The 20,573-nt window shown below is 37.9% G+C and overlaps 1 protein-coding gene across 1 annotated transcript in view; it reads left to right on the top strand.

Moving 5' to 3' along the window:
* LOC127448306 (uncharacterized) overlaps nt 1-20,573 on the top strand; it is a 68,180-nt gene that overhangs the window by 39,441 nt on the left and 8,166 nt on the right. The window contains exons 2-4 of the mRNA XM_051710739.1: nt 4,813-4,961; nt 8,614-10,214; nt 19,103-19,277. Of these exons, the coding sequence (XP_051566699.1) occupies nt 8,665-10,214; nt 19,103-19,277 (1,725 nt within the window). The 5' untranslated portion in view covers nt 4,813-4,961; nt 8,614-8,664. The remainder of the gene's footprint in view (nt 1-4,812; nt 4,962-8,613; nt 10,215-19,102; nt 19,278-20,573) is intronic.

Below are 20,573 nucleotides of genomic sequence, written 5' to 3'. Positions count from 1 at the left end.
AGATTTGGAAGTACAGTTTGATACAAAAACAAGATTATTGATTTGATTTGGTCATCTGTATCGATTGGTTTACCAGTTCTCAGCTACATGTTAAAATGAATAATATAGCGGGGCCTGGGTAGCTCAGCGAGGAAGGACGCTGACTACCACCCCTGGAGTCACGAGTTCGAATCCAGGGCGTGCTGAGTGACTCCAGCCAGGTCTCCAAAGCAACCAACTTGGCCCGGTTGCTAGGGAGGGTAGAGTTACATGGGTAACCTTCTCATGGTCGCTATAATGTGGTTCGCTCTCGGTGGGGCGCGTGGTGAGTTGTGCGTGGATGCCGCGGAGAATAGCGTGAAGCCTCCACACGCGTTATGTCTCCGCGGTAACGCGCTCAACAAGCCACGTGATAAGATGCATGGATTGACGGTCTCAGACACAGAGGCAACTGAGATTCATCCTCTGCCACCCAGATTGAGGCAAGTCACTATGCCATCACGAGGACTTAGGGCACATTGGGAATTGGGCATTCCAAAAAAAAAAAAAGAACAAAAAAAAAAGACTAAAATAGTGCGGAATTTCCCCGCATTCTGAACGTGGAACATGCGGGATTGATTACATTTGTGTGCTATACCTGCATCCACGACGAATTTCATGCCCTGAATCTGATAATAATAATTATAATAATAGTTAATATTACTATATCAAGGAATTAAAGTAATTATATTAGGCCTACAATTGTATTATACAAACTAATAATAACAATAATAATATTATTATTATACCCAAGTAATAGTTCTCTAAAAGTTTAATAAACTTGTACGCGGCATTGCTATGGGATCTCGTTAAGCCTTCGAAATGATCTCACCTCCTCTTCTGTCCACAAAAACTTGGTGTCATAGGGTTGTTTAAGATTTATATAGGAACTTGTAGTGAACAATTAAAGTGAATTTGGAGCACTGTACATATAATATGGTCAGTGCACGTTACCAAACTGAAACCAACAAAACACGTCTGTTATTCTATGCATGAAATAAAATTTGTGGAGCAAGCATGGAACTGCCTCACTTGTGCTCCGAACAGAGCCTGCAGATTGTTTGATTAAATCACATCACAGCCCTTTGCGGTTTAATATTCACACAAGGTCATATCATGATTTCGATTTTATTTAGATGGATTGTTCAGCCATACACAATGCAATAGAAAGATATGTTGTTTTTGCGGCACGCGCTAATTTTATAGGCTACCATCACATTCAATCCAGACTGCAAGCTCACAACTTTAATTTTTTCTTTTGCCGTCGTGCTGGAGATTCAGTGCAGGAAACACTGGTTTGCACCAATTAGTGATAGAAAACTTCAGTACAGCCTTGTTGTATGTACAGATTGCTAGGGCTTCAAACCTGTAGTCACCTTTAGCAAAGGCCTGCCATAAATGCTCACCTAAGAATATTAGGGAGAATAATGTGTTAATGGAAAACCTTTGAGCTAACAATGGTTCTCTCACCTAATCTACCTAATGCATTATTCATCGGCTCAGTTAACACTGCAAAAACATAAAATATTTACAAAACCATCTTGAGCAACAGGAGAAGACACACCCTGTAGTTTATCTGTCATGGGTTTTTTTTAATCTGCTTGATGCATGGTACAACCTCTGTTCACCTTGGACACCAAGATTACTATGTAGGCCTGTGTGACAATAAGCTTATGTTTTTTATTTGACTGAGATGTTGCAGATATAGCAGAAGTACACTTTGTTCAGTGCACTGTTGAAGGCTATGAATTCATGGCAGGCTTGAATCCTCATTAACCGAGATCATTGCTCCACAAAAACAGCTTGTACTTGAGTCTTCATCTCCTGAGTCTCACACTATGTTTTGAAGCCGCCTCCTCTTACTTTGAAGAACTGTAACCCAGCTCCATCTCCGCTGCTCTTATCAGAATGAGTATGGCGCTCTGCTGACAGGTAATAGAGAAGCTCTTCAATTCAGTAGTAGGAGGTTTGCATCAGATTATACAGATCTCTCTCTGTCTGTAAATACCTCACCGTAACTACTTCACCCGACTCTGTGACAGGTGTTGGCAAATTGCTATGAATGATCGTTCAAGCTTTCACAAACTATGTGTTTAGAAGACATTCTTTGTCAGTTGACTGATGAATCGGAGCATTTTTACATTTGGATATGATAGCAAGATACTGTATTAGGGCATTTATTGACCTTATATGCCAGAGAAACTAGTGCGCAAGCATCTTGAAATTTTTGGGTGAGTGGAATGAAGTCATGACTAGTTGAATTCAACTCGACTAATGGGCTCATTGTTGACAAATTAATTTTAAAAACGGCAAATGTTCTTTTCCTTTAATGTCATGATGAAATTGGATGTACTGTATGATAATACGAGCTGTTTGAAATTTAAAAACACAAATTACCGGTATTCACAATGTTTAAACCTAAAAAAAATCAAACAGTTTCCACATTACAACTTGCTTGTATCATGAAAAAAGTGCAAAGTGTCATAGCTTATTGAATGTGATCTGCAAGGTCCAATTTACCTTTGTGAGTTTTGGAAAATTACACTCTGTTTGCTGTTACAGTGACAGCAAACCACCTTGCTTGCATTTTCACATTGAAGAGGGTTTTTACACCTTACACCAATTCAATTTTGAGCAACTTTTCTCAGCTTCAATGCAAACTGGAATTTAGAGGACAAAACACGTAAGAGCGGAGCCCAGAAAAGGTGCTGGGCTGAATAAGTTCAATAAGATATACAATGTATTATTTAGCAGCTTGTTTATAACTTTTTTAACAAACTGAAACTTAATATTATCCCGCTTTTGTGTTCCACGAGGAAAAAGACATATGAATGTTGGGTGGGCAGATGATGACAGAATTTTCCATTTAAAGCAAATGATCTAGGGAAGGTGCAACTCGATTGGACTGACCAAAAATAGACATGTGAATTTTTTTTGTGCAACAAAGGAAGTTGCATTCAAAATCCACTTGGCTCAAAAATCTGAGGGGGCACGCTTGAATTGGCATGACACCTTTGATTAGGAGTGCAATGGTCCTAATGACGTTTAAAGCCATGAAAGATTTACTTTTGTAGGGATTTACAGCAAAACTCTAATACAGATAATGTAACCATAAAGATAGCCCATAGTCCACTTACGGCAAGATATTGGAGATAAGCAGGCAATGATCAATAATTGGTTGGAACTTCCAGAGTCTTCCCATATATCGGCTTTCTCCAGGATCAGATGGAATCTTGGCGATTAGGCAAAAATGTCAACGGGTACTAATCCAAGAATGGCTACTTAACCCTAACACGTATTACCCACGTTCACTAGGTAAGCCATCACTAAGTAATCCACTGAATTGGCAGAGTAGCCTGCAGATATATATATGGCCTTTCTGTACAAATATATAAAGTATACACAGTAAAATCAATCATGCTACCTGAGCAGTTTCAAGGCAAAATTTTAGTATTTTAAGAATTGTGTTCTTAATGTTGCTACAGGTGGCATTTTAAGCCATTACACTTACGTGATATACAGTGGTGCCAAAAAGTGTTTAAGTACTTCAGTCACACTTCTAAATTAATGAATGCCATTGCATTAGATAAAACTATTTTAAACCAAGTGGCATACAAACTACAAACATTACACTAGTGAGGGGAGAGTTGAGTCCGTACAGATATGCATATTTCAGCAATTCCGCCATAATGCTCTTTGGCCTTTATCTCGTAGCTATCTTCTGTCAATGATACTCTCCCTCCAACATGCTCATATGGCTTCCACTGATATTGCTCCTGTAACAGCTTTAATTCCTTTTTGTGGAAATGCATGATCCAGAGGTTAGAAACATGCTGGATATATTTTACTGCCTCCATTGCAATATTATAAGAAATAACAACTACACTTTAGAGGCAGAAGTATTTTTTTTTCTTCTATATTGAGATTATGGCCAGTTATGGGGTCACTCTTCACACTGCAGCTTAATCATATTCCATGTTTTTCACCTCCCTAAACTTTGAAAGCACCCCTGCTATGCTATCACATAGACCTACAAATACATCCAGTATGTGGCCTTTAGTCTTTGATTCCCCATGGAGCAGCTTGCATAGATCAATATGTTACCTCACCACAGCAGCAGTGAATGGGATAAAGATTCCACATTTGCAGGTGGGGAATGTAAGCAACACCTGCAGAGAGGGTTATATTGATTTTTTTTTTTTTTTCCTCTCTTTTTTCTTTATGATTTTTACTCCTGGTATTTAAAGGAGGAACTAATAGAGATGCTAAAATAAGATGATTATGAGGATATTATCACATCTTTATATGCAGTTCAGGAACGGGTTCAGAGTGTGTCAGTGTGTTTCCACTGCTCAGCTATCACTTGTAGCACACTCTTCTTTTTGTCACACACAAATGGATGTACCATATGGAGAAAGCTACAAAACATTTACTCACAAACAGACAAACATATCACAGTGTCTGTGGTATAAGATGAGGAAGTGCTGTTTTCTGGTTATTTTTAATTTTAATATAAATAGTAGCATTACACTGGATGGATGGATGGACAGAGAGAGAGAGAGAGAGAGATTTGGCAGTGTTGGGAAACTCCAATAATGTAAGGCTTCTCTTTTATGTTCAGTTGTGAGTGTTTGGCTTTTTAACAAAATTAACTCAATCCAATCAGATGTTTTCTCTCTGAAAAGTACAGTAAAACAAGATGCTTATAAATTCTGCAGTCACTTTGTTCGTGCCAGAAGTTGGTCAGTATTATTTTTGGATGCCTGTATTGATGTTTTTCCTCTTGTTTTGTAGTTGCATGGGGTCTCAGAAGTCTGGAAACATGGATGGTGCGTATACCTCTAAGGACAAACCTAAAGAGAAACAATCCGTTGGCTCTGAGCCAGTGAATGGGAGCCTAAAGCAAGCAGAGTGAAGGTGCACACACAGTTGATAAAAATGGGGTAAGTTTGTAGAACTAAAAGCTATATGACAGACATACTGCAGTCCTCAAGGGCTTCTCTAACACAGTAAGTTAACCGAGTAGCCTGCAAATACACATATAAATACATTACTTACATAAAGTAAACAAAATAAAATCAATCATGCTACCTGAGCAGTTTCAAGTCAAAATTTGAAATAATTTGTCTTTTGTCTTTTGTGTTTTGTTTAACAGTAACTGTGTTCTTATTGTTGCTACAGGTGGCATTCCAAGCTATTATACTTACATGATATACAAAGGTGCCAAAAAGTGTTTAAGCACTTAAAGGAATGTTCCGGGTTCAATACAAGTTAATCTCAGTTGACAGCATTTGTGGCATAATATTGATTAGCACAAAAATGTATTTTGACTTGCCCCTCCTTTTCTTTAAAAAAAGCAAAAATCTGGGTTACAGTGAGGAACTTACAATGGAAGTAAATGGGGGGCCAATTTTGGAATGGTAAAATTCTCACTTTTTTAAAAGTATATCCACAAGACATAAACAAAATGTGTGTTAACATAATTTTAGTGTGATAAAATTGCGTTCTAGCCTGTTCTGTGTAAAGTTATAGACAATTTTACAACTTCGTTACCATGATGATGAAATGTCAACAAACCCTAAAATGACTGTAAAAATGACAGTTTAAACAACTTTACAGCTCAAATATTACATTGAGTTTTAACAGTAGAATTAATTTAAGTGTTTTTATAAAATCATAAGTGTGAGATTTCTGCCTTTTAAATCCTCCAAAAATTGGTCCCATTGAATTCCATTGTAAGTGCCTCACTGTAACACAGATTTTTGCTTTTTTTAAAGACGAGGAATGAGTCTAAATTAATTTTTGTGGTAATCAGTATTATGCCACAAATGCTGTCGATTGAGCTTAACTTGTGTTGAACCTGGAACATTCCTTTAAGTCACACTTCTAAATTTATGAATGTCATTGCATTAGATAAAAAGATTTCAAACCAAGTGGCATCTTCAAACAAACGATGCTCAAGCCTTTTTTTAGAACTAACTTCAACCTACTGGTTCCAAGTACATTTTGTGGATGTTCCCTCTCAAGTTCACAAAATTGATTTAGCAGAATAAATACAAGTGTAGCTCATCACATTGACTATTGATGTTCCATGTTCGGTGTTCAGAAAGTGCCCAAATACTTATCTTTTTAATGGTATGTCTATTATTTTCTTAACAATATATCTATTATTCTATAATTTAAACAATAATAAAATGTCACTTGGTTGGGCATATGTATATTTTGTTATAAAATGCAAAGACATATATAATTTGTATAATAGTGTTGCTTAAATGTCCAAATACTTTTTGGGGGCCAGAGTATAATATTTCTTCTTAGTAGGTTTTTTTAATTTTTATTCTCCAGTATTTTGACTTGGTATAGAACTCTTGTAAAACCATACTGTATCTCAGCAAGACACTGTCTGCTAATTCTCTCTTGTGTCTATAATAATTCAGCTCAAAGAGGAAATCGAGCATCTGCCTGTCTGTCACATACAGAGAGGACATGGTGGGCCTGACGTGAACTGATCCAGAGCCACATGCTCATTAAACAAGCTCCTTATGCTAATTGACTGTTTATTCACATCTCAGCAGTTTTCAAGCACAAGTGAATGAAAACACTGGTAGCTATTAAGACATTGAGTGAGTCTACTTGCTCACGAAGACAATTTCTTTCTAGTGATCCACTGTACAATTCACAAAAATACATAAAAGGTTTTTCACCTTGCTTATCTCCCAAATAGAGTGTTGAAATTAGCCTGATTAATACCAGTGGTGTTTCAATTGCTCAGTTTTAATTAAATTGGCCCAAATGTTAATTGAACACCTGAACATTCTGGGCTTCCCCCACTATTTGCTGTTCAAAAGCGCTATGATGGTTTCCCACCTTTTTCAATCTAATCGCAATGCCATTGTTGTTCTCTGACAGGCCATGTGAAGATGATAGATATTCATCTAAATGAATTTGTTCCTACTTTAGAAGTGGCCGGAATGATTCCAACATGCTTGTTTGTAACTCCTGGCTTAACCCTGATATCTGTTTAAGATTACAATTTGATTTTAATATGGCCCAAAGCCAGGCAATTTGTTCAAATTACTGAAAGAGAAGCGCTCTCTTTGCTAATCCACAGTTTTCATCTGATTAGTAGAATAAGAGCCCCAGGCGAGTGCTGTGGCTCTCTTCATTAATGTCTCTTTTGATTTTCTTTCCTCTCATTTTTCTTTTTTTAAGACCATAGAAAATATAACCCCCCTAACCCACCCCCCATTTGATTCATACAAAAGAATGAGCCATTTTTGAATATGAATTCAATTATACAAGTCATAGGAATTTGCATGATGAGCATTATAATTACATGGGTTTCTCTTTGGTAGGATCATTTCATTCAGATTAGATGACTGCATAGCCATTTCTAGGGGCAAGAGGAACATTGTCAGTATTGCATACAAGAGCCTTTTTCAACATGTGATAAATATCGTCTATAGCAGAATTAAACAAGAAAATCTAATTGCTCTTGTTTAGTAGTTAAAGTCAATATGAAATCAAATTCAAATCTATTTACTTTCTTAATACACACTGGTCTTATTTTGAACGATTTATTCACACAAGAAAAAACACATTTATTCCAAAGAAAAAAACGTTTGTCTTCATAATCTTTCATCAAATCATAATAACTTGCTCTACTTCTGAAATGACTTTCCCTTTTGGCTGACATCACCAAGTACTCCTTATTTTCAACCCCTCCTGTCCAACCACCTGTCATATAGAGCTGTGGTCCTCAACTTTTTTGACTCCAAGGCCCATTGTCCAAGACAATAATTAAAAAAGGTTGAAAACCACTAAAATTAAGAACACTTTTCACAATCCAATCCAATTTTAATGCATAAAATCAAGTCCCACCCAACATGAATATCTTGTTTTACCCAGAAGTACATCACATTAAATTACGAAAGTAAATTGTGGTGCACATCGTGTTGATTTTAAAAACTAACTCTGCTTCAGAAACCTTGTACTGTGACAGAATGTACTGTATTTGATAAAGGACGCACTTCTCGGTCGGTAAAACAGTATGTTCTTTTAGGTATGCACGTGAGTAATATGAATAGATTTCGGGTTTCGTGGGTATTGACCCGTGACCCAAATATTTGACGCAAGAACAACAACTGCGAAATTCTACTTTGGTTTTGTTAACCAAGCACCATTTACTGCAAGCACAAGGAACAACTTTCTTTGTATGTATATCACTCACAGTTGAAAAGAGTTGCCTGATTTACAGTTCACCGCCATTCTTTTAAATCCAGCGTTTTGAGCATGATGTCACCTTAGCTCTCGAGGGATTATGGGGTCTTAAAGTGTCCAGTTGATTCTCTTTTCAGTATCTCACAAGACATAGCAGGTCATCAGGGTAATTCTCTTACTGTTTGATGAATACTGAGGATTCGGATATACTAATCCATTGGCATATTATTTTTGGCATACTATATACTCAGCATAAGCTTTTTTTTTTGGTTTGTTTAACAATTTGCTATTGATGAATAATAGATGCTTAGATGCATTGCTGTTTTCAGCATGTGATTATGCTGTCATGATGCTAGTGCATTCTGATTTCTGCAGGGCTGTGGTGCCGGTGCTCATCTCTGATAGACTGCAGCTCTTTCTGTGGCAATGCCGGATGTGAAAGCTCCACCATGTGAGTACTCCCCAGCAGGCTCTCCTGCAGGCTGCAGCATGGACTTGTCTGTGAACCTGTCCATCCTCAGCTCCCCGCTTTCTGCTTTCCCCCATCATGGTGTGTCCCCCTTTCCTGCCCAGGACATCACGCCGGACCACTGTCCTCTGGGAAACAACAACAACAATACCCTGCTTAGCAACCTGGGGCTCTACTGCTCCACCAGCAGTATGCATCCCCTGAAACAGCCTGATGCTAACTCTGCATTTGGAGCAATGTGTTTTCCTCATGGCTGTGTGAATACAGGCAGCACCCGGCTTTACCGTAGCCTGGAAAACCTGCACTGGGCCGCAGTGTCTGACCCCAGCACATATCCTTATAAGAGTGTGGACAGTGAGTTTATTCTTAACTGCGCTTCAAGCAGTCATTGGTATGGTGGATCTCCTCAGGGGTCGCAGGTCTACGGCATAATGCCATCCCCTGAAAGTATAGCGTTCTACAGCCAGCGAGGAGTAGTTAGAAAGGATATACCTCTTTTCCCTCAGTGGCTATTGCCTGGAGTTGAGGACTGGGGCATTTATGGAAATGGGCGAAAGGGCCTTAGAGACAAACTTCGACTCCAGAGCACACGTGTGACAGAGCCTCTCAAACCCTTGCGACCTCAACCTGTGCTTGGTAATGCACCATCTCCAAACTATCCATGTGATCAGGAAGTAGCAGTTCGCCTGAGTTCGCCATCCTCTTTGGTACAAAAACATGGACAGCAAGAGCTTTGTGCTCGTCGCATCACTAGTCCAGAGGAGATCAAACAAGAGGCTCTGCGACGATTGCAACTTCGGAGGCAGAGAAGCACCCCTAACCTGGCACTGAACTGTAGACAAGAGTCTAGAAGCATCAGTAAAGCTCACACCTCAGAGCTTATCTGCACCAACTCTACCCAGTCAACCCCTGAGAGGAAAAGGCCTCCCATGGGCCGCCTGCACATTCCTACATTTGAGGAGTTTAAGAGAATGAGACAGAGGGAGAACAGTCAGAATCCCTCAGAATCCCTTTTGAGTCCCTTAAAAACTCTAAAATCTAGTGTGGAAATTGAGAGTAATAACATGCATAAAGAGGTTAATAGAGAGCAGAGAGTGCAGACAGAGGAAACACAGAGTGAGGAAAGGACTGATACTGAAGTCAGCCAAAATAACAGAACTGCTGAGGATTCAAAACTTTCTTGTAAACACAGCAAAGCAGACATGTCTGAGCCCGGTTCCACCGCAGAGGTCCCACGTGGACCTATCTGCACAGGCCCAGTGGCCCTCTCTCCATTACACCCTCAAGCTGCAACAGGAAAAGTGGAGGAGACAAACGGCCCAGCAGGCCCCGGGGCCACAGATGCAGTTGATCTTCCCTTCCCGTTCCGCAGGGAGAGTGGAGACGGATCATCCAGCTGCTGCCCTGCAATCCTTCTGGACAGCACAGACCTTTCCAGCTATGGAGCCAAAATCTACAAAATGAGGGATGGCTTCCTGGGCTCCGCCCTGGACATCATTAAAAAAAGGTGAGTGGAAGATGCAGCTATTGTTTTATTCAGGGCTCAACAATAGGGTTTTTTGCTGGTGGCCATACCACAAAAATGATGATATATATTTTATTTTAAGTAACATTTTATATATATATATATATATCATAAAATGTATATTAAGGGAATAGTTCACCCAACAATTACATTTCTCTCAACATTAACCCTCTATCCATCCCAGATGTGTATGACTTTCTTCAGTTGAACACAAACAAAGATTTTAAGAAGAATATTTCAGCTCTGTTGGTACATTCAATGCAAATGAATGGTGACCAGAACTCAGAAGGTCCAAAAAAAGAAATAAAGCCAGCATAAAAGTAATCCATAAAACTTTTGTGTCATTGCATATCTTCTGAAGCGATATGATAGGTGTGGGTGAGAAACAGATCAATAGTTAAGTCCTTTTTTACTGTAATTCTACACTTTCACTTCCACATTCTGGGTCTGGCCAAAGGTGGAGATTTATAGTAAAAAAGGACTTAAATAGTGATCTGTTTCTCACCCACACCTATCATATCTCTTCAGAAGATATGGATTTAACTACTGGAGTCATATGGATTACTATTATGCTGAATTTGTGTCCTTTTTGGACCTTCAGAGTTCTGGTCACCATTTACTTGCATTGTGAGGACCAACGGAGCTGAGATATTCTTCTATAAATCTTCAGTTGTCTTCTGTGTGAAAAAGAAAATCATACACATTTGGGATGGCATGAGGGTGAGTAAATGATAAAATAATTTTCCTTTTTGTGTGAACTATCTCTTTAATATTTTTTTTTTTTTTTTTTGGAAATTATAGAGCTACTGTTATTGTCATTCTTATTGTTGAGCCCTACTAGTACATGCATTAATATTACTTGTGCATATAACACTTGTGTTATATCTGTAACACTTTACAATAAAGTTCTAGTCAATGTGGGTGTCATGAGTGAACAATAAACAAATATATATTTTTGCAGCATTTATTAATGGTGAATGTTAATTTAGAAAGATGCAATTGTTCGTTGTTATTTCATGTAGTGCATAATGTTTTAACCAACGTTAACATACGACTTTTAATTTTATAAATGTACAAGAATATGTTGAAAGTAACATTAATCTAGATTAGCAAGTTTTAAAAAAGTATTGTTCATTGATGTTAACATCATTTACTAATATTAACAAATAAAGCCTTATAAAGTGTTACCATAATACCAAAATGCACCTGTTAAATTGTTTAAAGGAATATTCTGGGTTCAATACAAGTTAAGCTCAATCAACAGTATTTGTGGCATAATATTGTTTACCACAAAAATTCATTTTGACTCATCCCTCCTTTTCTTTAAAAACAAAAAGCAAAAATCAAGGTTACAGTGAGGCACTTACAATGTAAGTGAATGTGGCCAATTTTTTGAGAGTTTTAAGGCAGAAATTTTAAGCTTATAATTTTATAAAAGCACTTACATTAATTCTTCTGTTAAAACTCATGTAATATTTGAGCAGTAAAGTTGTTTAAATTGTCATTTTTACAGTCATCTTAGTGTTTGTTGACATTATATCATCATGGCAACAAAGTTGTCAAATTGGCTATGAGTTCACACAGAAAAGGTTAGTAAGTGATTTTGTCACACTAAAATCATGTTTACATGCATATTGTTTATGTCTTGTTGCTATACTTTTGAAAAAGTGAGCATTTTAATGTTCAAAAATTGGCCCCGTTCACTTCCATTGTAAGTGCCTCACTGGAACTTGATTTTTGCTTTTAAGAAAAGGAGGGGCAAGTCGAAATGAATTTTTGTGGTAATCAATATTTTGCCACAAATACTGTCGATTGAGATTAACTTGTATTGAACCCAGAATATTCCTTTAAGTTAGATTCTTAACTTGAATTCATCTAGTTTATTCTACATTCTCGCTTTCGTCAAATGTTGAAAGATTATTTACGTCATCTATTGGTCAGATTGAAAAAGATAGTAAGACTGTTATCATACCGCTTTTCAAGTCAGCATTTCTGTAAAATATGCATATGCATTTCTGTATTTAGTGTTTGGATGGGAAAAATGCTATGGTGGGTAAAAATAGACCACCTGGAGCACTGTATTTTAGGGTTATCAGTATTGTGTGCTAACTGTGAAATTGGATCCCATAGCTGGCTCCAGTAGTGGTTGCATCAATATTTGTGTTGGTAGTATTGATTTATTCCAGCATATCTTAACAGCTAGTATACAGTGAGACAGTGTGAACTTATCATCATTATTGATGTGATACCTAATTTCCGTACCTTCATTCATGCCTGGCACACAGGAACACTGTATCAGATGTGATATTGTGTGGTGATTAGAAGATTCAGCAATATTAGGAAAATGAGAACATGGCTAACAAACAGTATGTTATGCTAACACTGCAAAAAAAAAAAAAAAAATCATATTCATAATCAGTATCTTTGTATTGTTTTTCAGTAAAAAAAATAAAAAATACCTAAACAACCACAGTAAGATTTTCAAAATGAAACAAAATAAGATATTTAAACTTTTCAGAGAATGTAAGTTAAATATTTTGTTTTATTTCATTAGTAGATTTTTGTACTTGTGCATAAACCTTATTAAATTTAGATCAAACAAAGCTTAAAAACAGTGAAAAAAGATTTGCTTCTCAGTTTTTTCTGTTCTTATCTGTTTAGATATTTCTTACTGCAAAATAAGACAAAGAAACTTTTGTTATTTCTGTATATAGCAATATATGTGCAGTATATTCTCCATTGATTCAGTAAGGCAGTAATTCCATTGTGAGGATTCTGCAGACGTTGTGTTTTGTAGTGCTGGTTGTCTGGTTCACCCCCATTCTCAACAGCATCTGTCATTTTGATGCTTTACACACAGAATCTCACACAAGCATTAAATATGTGAAGTTGACAGGAATTTGGTTAACATCGCAGCACATAATTCTGCCTCTGGCAGTCTTCTCAATTTTTTCATGCATGCATAAATCTGTATAGATTTTCCTTCAGCTGCTTTTGCCCCAGACATATTACAAAGCTTAACTGCTGGTGAATGTGAGCCATTTCAACACAACCCTTTCTCTTTTGTTATGTACCTCCAGGGCAGGAGTCCAGGCTGCTTACAGTCTTAATATAACATCTAATATCCCGGCTGTACCATAGTGCCCCAAGTATGGGTATCAATTTACAACAGAGCAGCCTTGGGTATCCAGATCCATTTTATGAGACTTTTTGCAGTTATTTTCATTTTATGTCCCCAAAATAGGAGAAAGAAGAACATGAATATTATTATCAAGTCATAAGGCAATTTACCTATTTAAGCTTAGCATCTTTTTCTCTTTGTCCAGCAAAGATTAATACATTTCAGTGGAGGTTATTGTGCTGATATATGACTAATCCTAGGCCTTATTTTTATAATTCTGTTCATTAAATTCTTATAAATGAGTCAGTATTCATGAACAGCATCTTATTTTTAAATAAATAGCAAGACATCACCTTAATAGAGACACCCTTTTCATTAAATAAATGTTAAACAATCAAGTTAATATAGTTAGAAAATAACAAAAAATGAAATCAACCTCTAGATTATTCCGCATTCAGTATGGGTGTTTTCATTGTTTCATCAAATGCAGCTTTTCAAATGCAAAATTGCTATTTAAGACTAAATGAAACGCTATGGAAATCAAAATATGTCAACTTGTTAATACAGCAAACAGGTTTGTGTTATAAGCATGTGGTAGCAACTATAGTGAGGTATCAACTGCTCTGGATTGTGTTTGGCTGATACTGTATAGGTCCACTGACTGTATGCTGGAATATGTGTCTCCACACAGTCATAATACATTTAAAAATGAAATAGAAATTCACACATACAGTACCAGTGTTCATATGACAGGTCTGAAAAGCTTTAGTGACAATTTCATTAATGTGTGAAAGACATTCGTTTTATTGCCTTTTTCAGATAAGAATATTAATTGCTGTCAGTCCGTGGCTACAGGTTTGTAGAGGTTTGAAGAGATACTCTTTCCATTTTATTGTATTTAGACACATTTAGACACACACCGGCCATTAACATCCACATTCTGTGATTTTTCTTTTCCTTGTGAGATGTCAAGAGTTCTTTGTGTGTGTGTGTGTGTGTGTGTGTGTGTGTGTGTGTGTGTGTGTGTCTTCACTGAATTCTATTCATTAGTGCTTATGGTTGCTGTCAGCACCATTCTCTTATTCTCAGATCAGATCTATGCAAATAATGAGAGTAGCAGCATTATCAGTTATTGAGGCACTGAGGCATCAAAGTAGATACAAAAGATGTGGGAAAGCCAGTTAAGAAAGAACTCATAACAAATCAATCAAAACACCTGTTCTTTACACTTTAGAGACAAGTGCACATAAAGAATTGTAGTAAAGGAGCAAACATCTGACTAATGTGTTTAAACATGTTTATTTAACAATGAATGCATATCTGAATTCATTCACAAATGTGTTATTTGTTGAATATTGGCCCCTTTCAATGTCAGAAATTTACTTTACCATTACATGGCTATATTTGCCCCCTGCATTTGATTCTCAGGAGCATTTTTTACTGTGAGTCATGAGTTTAGATTAAATAGTTAATTTTATCTAGTTCATTAACAAAGATAAAATGCATATAGTAAATAGGATGTGGAATATTAAGACCTATATTAGATCCAAAAACAGAGGACGTTTTTACCCAACATTTTAAATTACAGGGGCATTTTTGTCACTTTCAGTGGCACTTTTTGCCCAGAGCCCCCATTAATTTCTGACCCTGTCCCCGTTACACCTGGCATTAAAGGAGTAGTTCACCCTCATGACTCACCATCCTGCATCCTAGATGTGTATGAAATTTTTCTGCTTGAGAACACAAATTAAGATTTTTTTAGAAAGAATATCTCAGTTCTGTAAGTCCATACAATGCAAGTGAATGTTGATCAGAACTTTGATGCTCCAAAAAGCACATAAAGGCAGCATAAAAGTAATCCATCCAACTCCGGTGGTTAAATTTGGATCCGGATATGCAGAGTGCTAGATGAGAAACTCCGGGCTAGATGAGAAACTCCGGGCTCTGGGCTTAAACAGCTCGCTGTGCAGCTGGATCCTGGACTTCCTGTCAAGCAGATGCCAGGTGGTTAGAATAGGCAGCAACATCTCCTCATCACTGACCCTCAACACTGGAGCCCTGCAGGGCTGTGTTCTCAGCCCACTACTGTATTCCCTGTACACACATGACTGTGTGGCAACACATAGCTCCAATGCCATCATTAAGTTTGCTGATGACACGACGGTGGTAGGTCTGATCACTGACAATGATGAAACAGCCTACAGAGAGGAGGTACACACTCTGACACACTGGTGTCAGGAGCACAACCTCTCCCTCAACGTCAGTAAGACAAAGGAGCTTGTGGTGGACTTCAGAAGAAAAGACAGAGAACACAGTCCCATCACCATCAATGGAGCACCAGTGGAGAGAGTCAGCAGCTTCAAGTTCCTCGGCGTCCACATCACAGAGGAACTCACATGGTCCGTCCACACTGAGGCCGTTGTGAAGAAGGCTCACCAGCGCCTCTTCCTGAGACGGCTGAGGAAGTTTGGAATGAACCGCCACATCCTCACACGGTTCTACATCTGCACTGTAGAGAGCATCCTGACTGGCTGTATCTCCGCCTGGTACGGCAATAGCACCGCCCACAACCGCAAAGCACTGCAAAGGGTGGTGCGAACTGCCAGACACATCATCGGAGGTGAGCTTCCCTCCCTCCAGGAAATATATACAAGGCGGTGTGTGAAAAAAGCTCAGAGGATCATCAGAGACTCCAGCCACCCGAGCCATGGGCTGTTCTCACTGCTACCATCAGGTAGGCGGGATCGCAGCATCAGGACCCGCACCAGCCGACTCCATGATAGCTTCTTCCCCCAAGCAATCAGACTTTTGAACTCTTGATCTCCCACGATCAAAATACATCAGCACTGCACTTTATTACCCTTACTCTTATATCTCACACTGGACTGTCATAAATTATATTATTATTATATTATATTCTCTCTTAACAACTGACTATCAACCGACAGCCTGAATGTCAATACAGTACAAAACTGTACATTCTATATATATATATATATATATATACTTTTTTATATATTTTATTTTTTATTTTTATTGAATAATGTGTATCTATATAGTGCGTATTGTATACTGTACAGTGTATGTTATTATTTGTGTATTGTTGAGTGTAATTATGTGTATAACAGATGTTTAAATTGTGCTGTGTTAATTTGATATTATTGTAAATTGGTATATGTCTCATCACTGTCACGACTGCTATGTTGATCGGAACTGCACCCAAGAATTTCACACACCATTGCACTTATGGCTGTGTGACAATAAAGTGATTTGATTTAATTTGATTTGACACTAGGAAGTGTAATCGAGCTTGAAATCATGATCGCAAAGGACACTGCTGGTGTCAAGGTTTATAGTGAAAAAGGAGTTAGATTTTGGTCTGTTCTCACCCAAAACAGATTAGATCGCTTCAGAAGACATGGATTTAATCACTGGAGTCATTTGGATTACTTTTATGCTGCCTTTATGTGCTTTTTGGAGCTTCAAAATTGTGGTCTTCATTCACATGCATTGGATGGACCAACAGAGCTGAGATATTTTTCTAAAAATCTTTGTTTGTATTCTGCAGTAGAAAGAAAGTCGTACACATCTGGGATGCCACGAGGGTGAGTAAACAATGAGAGAATTTTTATTTTTGGGTGAACTATTCCTAAAACAAGCATTTTGTATCCAAATAGTATTTGGATAATCTTTAGGAAGATTGGACTTAATTTACATCCTAATGTACTGATCACACTTGCACCACTTACACATTACATATTAATTCCATAGTTATATGCGATAACCAAATGCATTAGCATTTATACATTTAAATGTGGTCAAAATCTGTCCTTGACAACATCCAAATAGGGTTTCATTGGGTATTCCAGTGTGTTCTTTTGTGGTCCGATCACAGAAAACATATAATAATGTGAGGTGTAAAGGGGGGCCATTTCATGTCTTTAATTGGATGTCGGCTGCCTGCTTTTATCTGCCTGATCAGAAAGAGCAGATAGATTTTAAGTGAGAATCAAAACAAAAGGTGCATACTCATGAGCAGCCGTGGCCCATGCATTTAAAGTTTAGGCCTTCAGTGCGATTCATTCCATTAATAAAACACAGTTTCGCAATGAATAAGATCAATGATCATATACTACGTGGCAGTCAACTAATAATACCAAATGACATTTTAAAAACACGTCCATGCATGAAAGCCAGAACCAAGGAGGTCTAATACCAAGAATCTAATAATATTTGTGATTGAAATGTTGCTTGCAATAAATTTTGTTTCTTCAGGGTACACAGTTACTTTTCAAAACTTGATCCGACACTGAATGCTCAAGCAGCCTAATTTACACTTAGAAAACTCCTGATGTTGCTATAACAATGCAAAAAGCACTTACCAATTTACTTGAAGTGAAAATCAGCTCTCCTTTCCTGTTTAATTGATCAGTCGCACGCACGATCATGCAGAACATCTCGTGTTTTTAAATCCATAAGGATCTCTTTCTCAACGGCAAAACCAGCAGTAATGATAGCCGACTCGTCAGCAAGATCTCACACTCTTCGCTTTCAAATTACATACATCACTTAAAGCGTGATTGCATCACTCAAGGCCAACTAGAAGGCCTGGACTGGGACATATCCTAAAGACCACACCCACAAGAACAAATAAATCAATCTGATTGGCTGATGAATCTGACAAACTGACTTTAGATGCGCATTCATTTGCACTGTTGAGGGATTCTGTGGAGATTCTGAAGGCCTGACGGGGTGGAGCTCAGACTTACACGCTGCTTCGGCTAACAAGCTCGGCTTCGGGCATGCGATTTGTGAAACAGTTGTCACACTTTGCTTGTAAGCATCGAGGAATAAATTCTGATTGGATAAAATTTTTGTTTTTTGTTATTCATTTGTAGATGAATTAGGAGTGGAAAGCGATTGGAAATACATAGGCAAAAAGGTGATAGAGAGTGAAAGGATGAAAAAATATTTATTTATATTAGGCATGTTACGCCAGCAGAGAAGGCTTTGCTGGCCCTAAGAAATCACCACTGCTCATGAGAGACAGATGTACCGTTATGCATTCACTCAGTCTGCAGTGTGTGGAGTCAGCCATGGATACATAAGCTCTTTTTCTAGTACCCGCACACACAAAGGAATCTAAAAGATTGATTAAGCGTGTTCAGATTCAGACCCTTGCACTGAGCAGTTCAGGTGTTAATGTGAATTGATGCGTCTAATTGCTGTCCTTCTTAAGCCCCTCTGGTCTGGGGGCACCAACCCTCCCTAGGGAATAGGGATTCACTGCAAACAACCACTTTTCTAAATCACTATTTTTGTCTTGTTTTCCAGTACAAATATCTAAAAAAAAATGTAAAGCAACATACATTTACCTAAGAAGTAAATTTGTGTTAGATAATAAGACATGTTTTTAGAGAATATTTATTTTCAATTTCAAAAAATATCTTGTTTTAAGCATAAACCTTTCCAAATTTTGTTAGATTTATGCCTACAACAAGAAAAAAACAACACTTAATTCAATATACTATATTAACTGAAAACAAGTTAAGCCATTTTTAAGTTAATTTATCTTGTTTTAGGAATGTTTTGATGTTTTTGCTGGAAAACAAAAAAATACTGATTGAGAAAATATGTTTTTGCAGTGTTGACCATACGCCACGTATAGGAGCAAAAAAATTGCAATTAAAATTTAACAGTCCCTTTTCCTTCATTCTTTTTCTTGTTTCTCTCTCTCTCCCTGCCCCAGCTGCAGTGCAGAGATTGCAGCCGAGACTCCCGTCCGACTGTCGCGTGAGCGGAACGACATCACTGACATCACCACTCCCCAGCCCAACCATCAATCTGCCCAGGTTGCCATGACAACGTCGGCCTGCGGAGAGGAGGCTTGCTTCGAGCCCACAGGACAAGCGCCAACAGAATGCGTAAGGAATGCTCCTGTCTCTCACATTCACATGCACACTACACAAGCACACACACCTTTCGCCTCTGATTTTCACCTGTGAACGAGGACAACAGGGACTTGTGTGTGCATGCACGGGAGCATTATCAGGGTGCACGGAAGGTTGCAGGAGAATCTGTACAGTAGAGACAACTGCAGCCATGCAGTGAAGCACGCAGAGCCACGGCTAAGAGCGGCACGCAGGGAGGATTAAAGCAAGGTTTCATGGTAGTAACTGCTTTTCATACCTTCTTTATGTTCTGTGTGGATGCTTGGTTCACTATTTACTGCCCTTGCTGCTTGAAATGCTGGCCAGATCTTCATTGCGCCACTTTCATTCATGCCATAAGATTGGCTGTATGCTCAGAAATAGAAATGTTGTCAGTATTTACTCACTCTTATATTGTTCCAAGGCCAGATGACATTCTATTTCCTGTGATGCACTAAAGGAGATGTTAGGCAGAATGTTTCATTTTCATTTTTAGGTGACCTACCTTTATAGGTGATACTGGTTGGATCATCTGGCTGTTGGAGGTTGTGATTTGCATTAGCCTGGTAAAGCTGACATATATGTGCTATGTGTCTATGATTCATCGGCTTACTGTTGGGTATATCATGTTGCCTGTAATTAATTAAGATAACAGCTGCCGTATTAATTATTCTTATGTTAATTGAACCCAAGGTGTCTTGTTTCTTGTGCTTTGATAACACTTGAGAACCTAATGCTGTTGACCAATGTTTTTTTAACAAAGATGTGAGTTTTTATCGGATGCAACCGAAAAAGGCTGTATACTGATACATGGTTTAGAGACATGATTTTTAAAATGGTCTTCTACTGTTTTAGAGGTGTAAAATATGAAAGGTCATAAGTTCTGTCAGAACTGTGTTGGTCAGAGTTAGGCTGACACAGATCTTGTCAGTTTCAATACCTTTAGGCCACGTCCACGCTAAGATGTTTTTGTTTGAAAATGCATCGATTTTGATACATTTATGCCTTTCATCCACACTGGAATGGAGCATTTCAAAAACACTCTCCATTACAGAAAGCACGGTTTTCAAGTGAAAATTGATTAGTGTAAATTAGAAGAAAAGTCCAATTCACTTCTTCTAGTACAAAAGTTAAAAAGCCTTTATTGTTGTTTGGCTGGTCACATTAGGATATAACATTTTTTTAAACCAGTTACTGCATATAATAATGTAATGAAGTTATGTAATTTGACTTTTATACTTGAAGAAGTGCCTGGACTTTTCTTCTAATTTCCATGATTAAAACTTAACC

Source organism: Myxocyprinus asiaticus, chromosome 11 (genome assembly GCF_019703515.2).
Source record: "Myxocyprinus asiaticus isolate MX2 ecotype Aquarium Trade chromosome 11, UBuf_Myxa_2, whole genome shotgun sequence".
Lineage (NCBI taxonomy): Eukaryota > Metazoa > Chordata > Actinopteri > Cypriniformes > Catostomidae > Myxocyprinus > Myxocyprinus asiaticus.
This window is presented reverse-complemented; position numbering and strand designations above follow the sequence as displayed.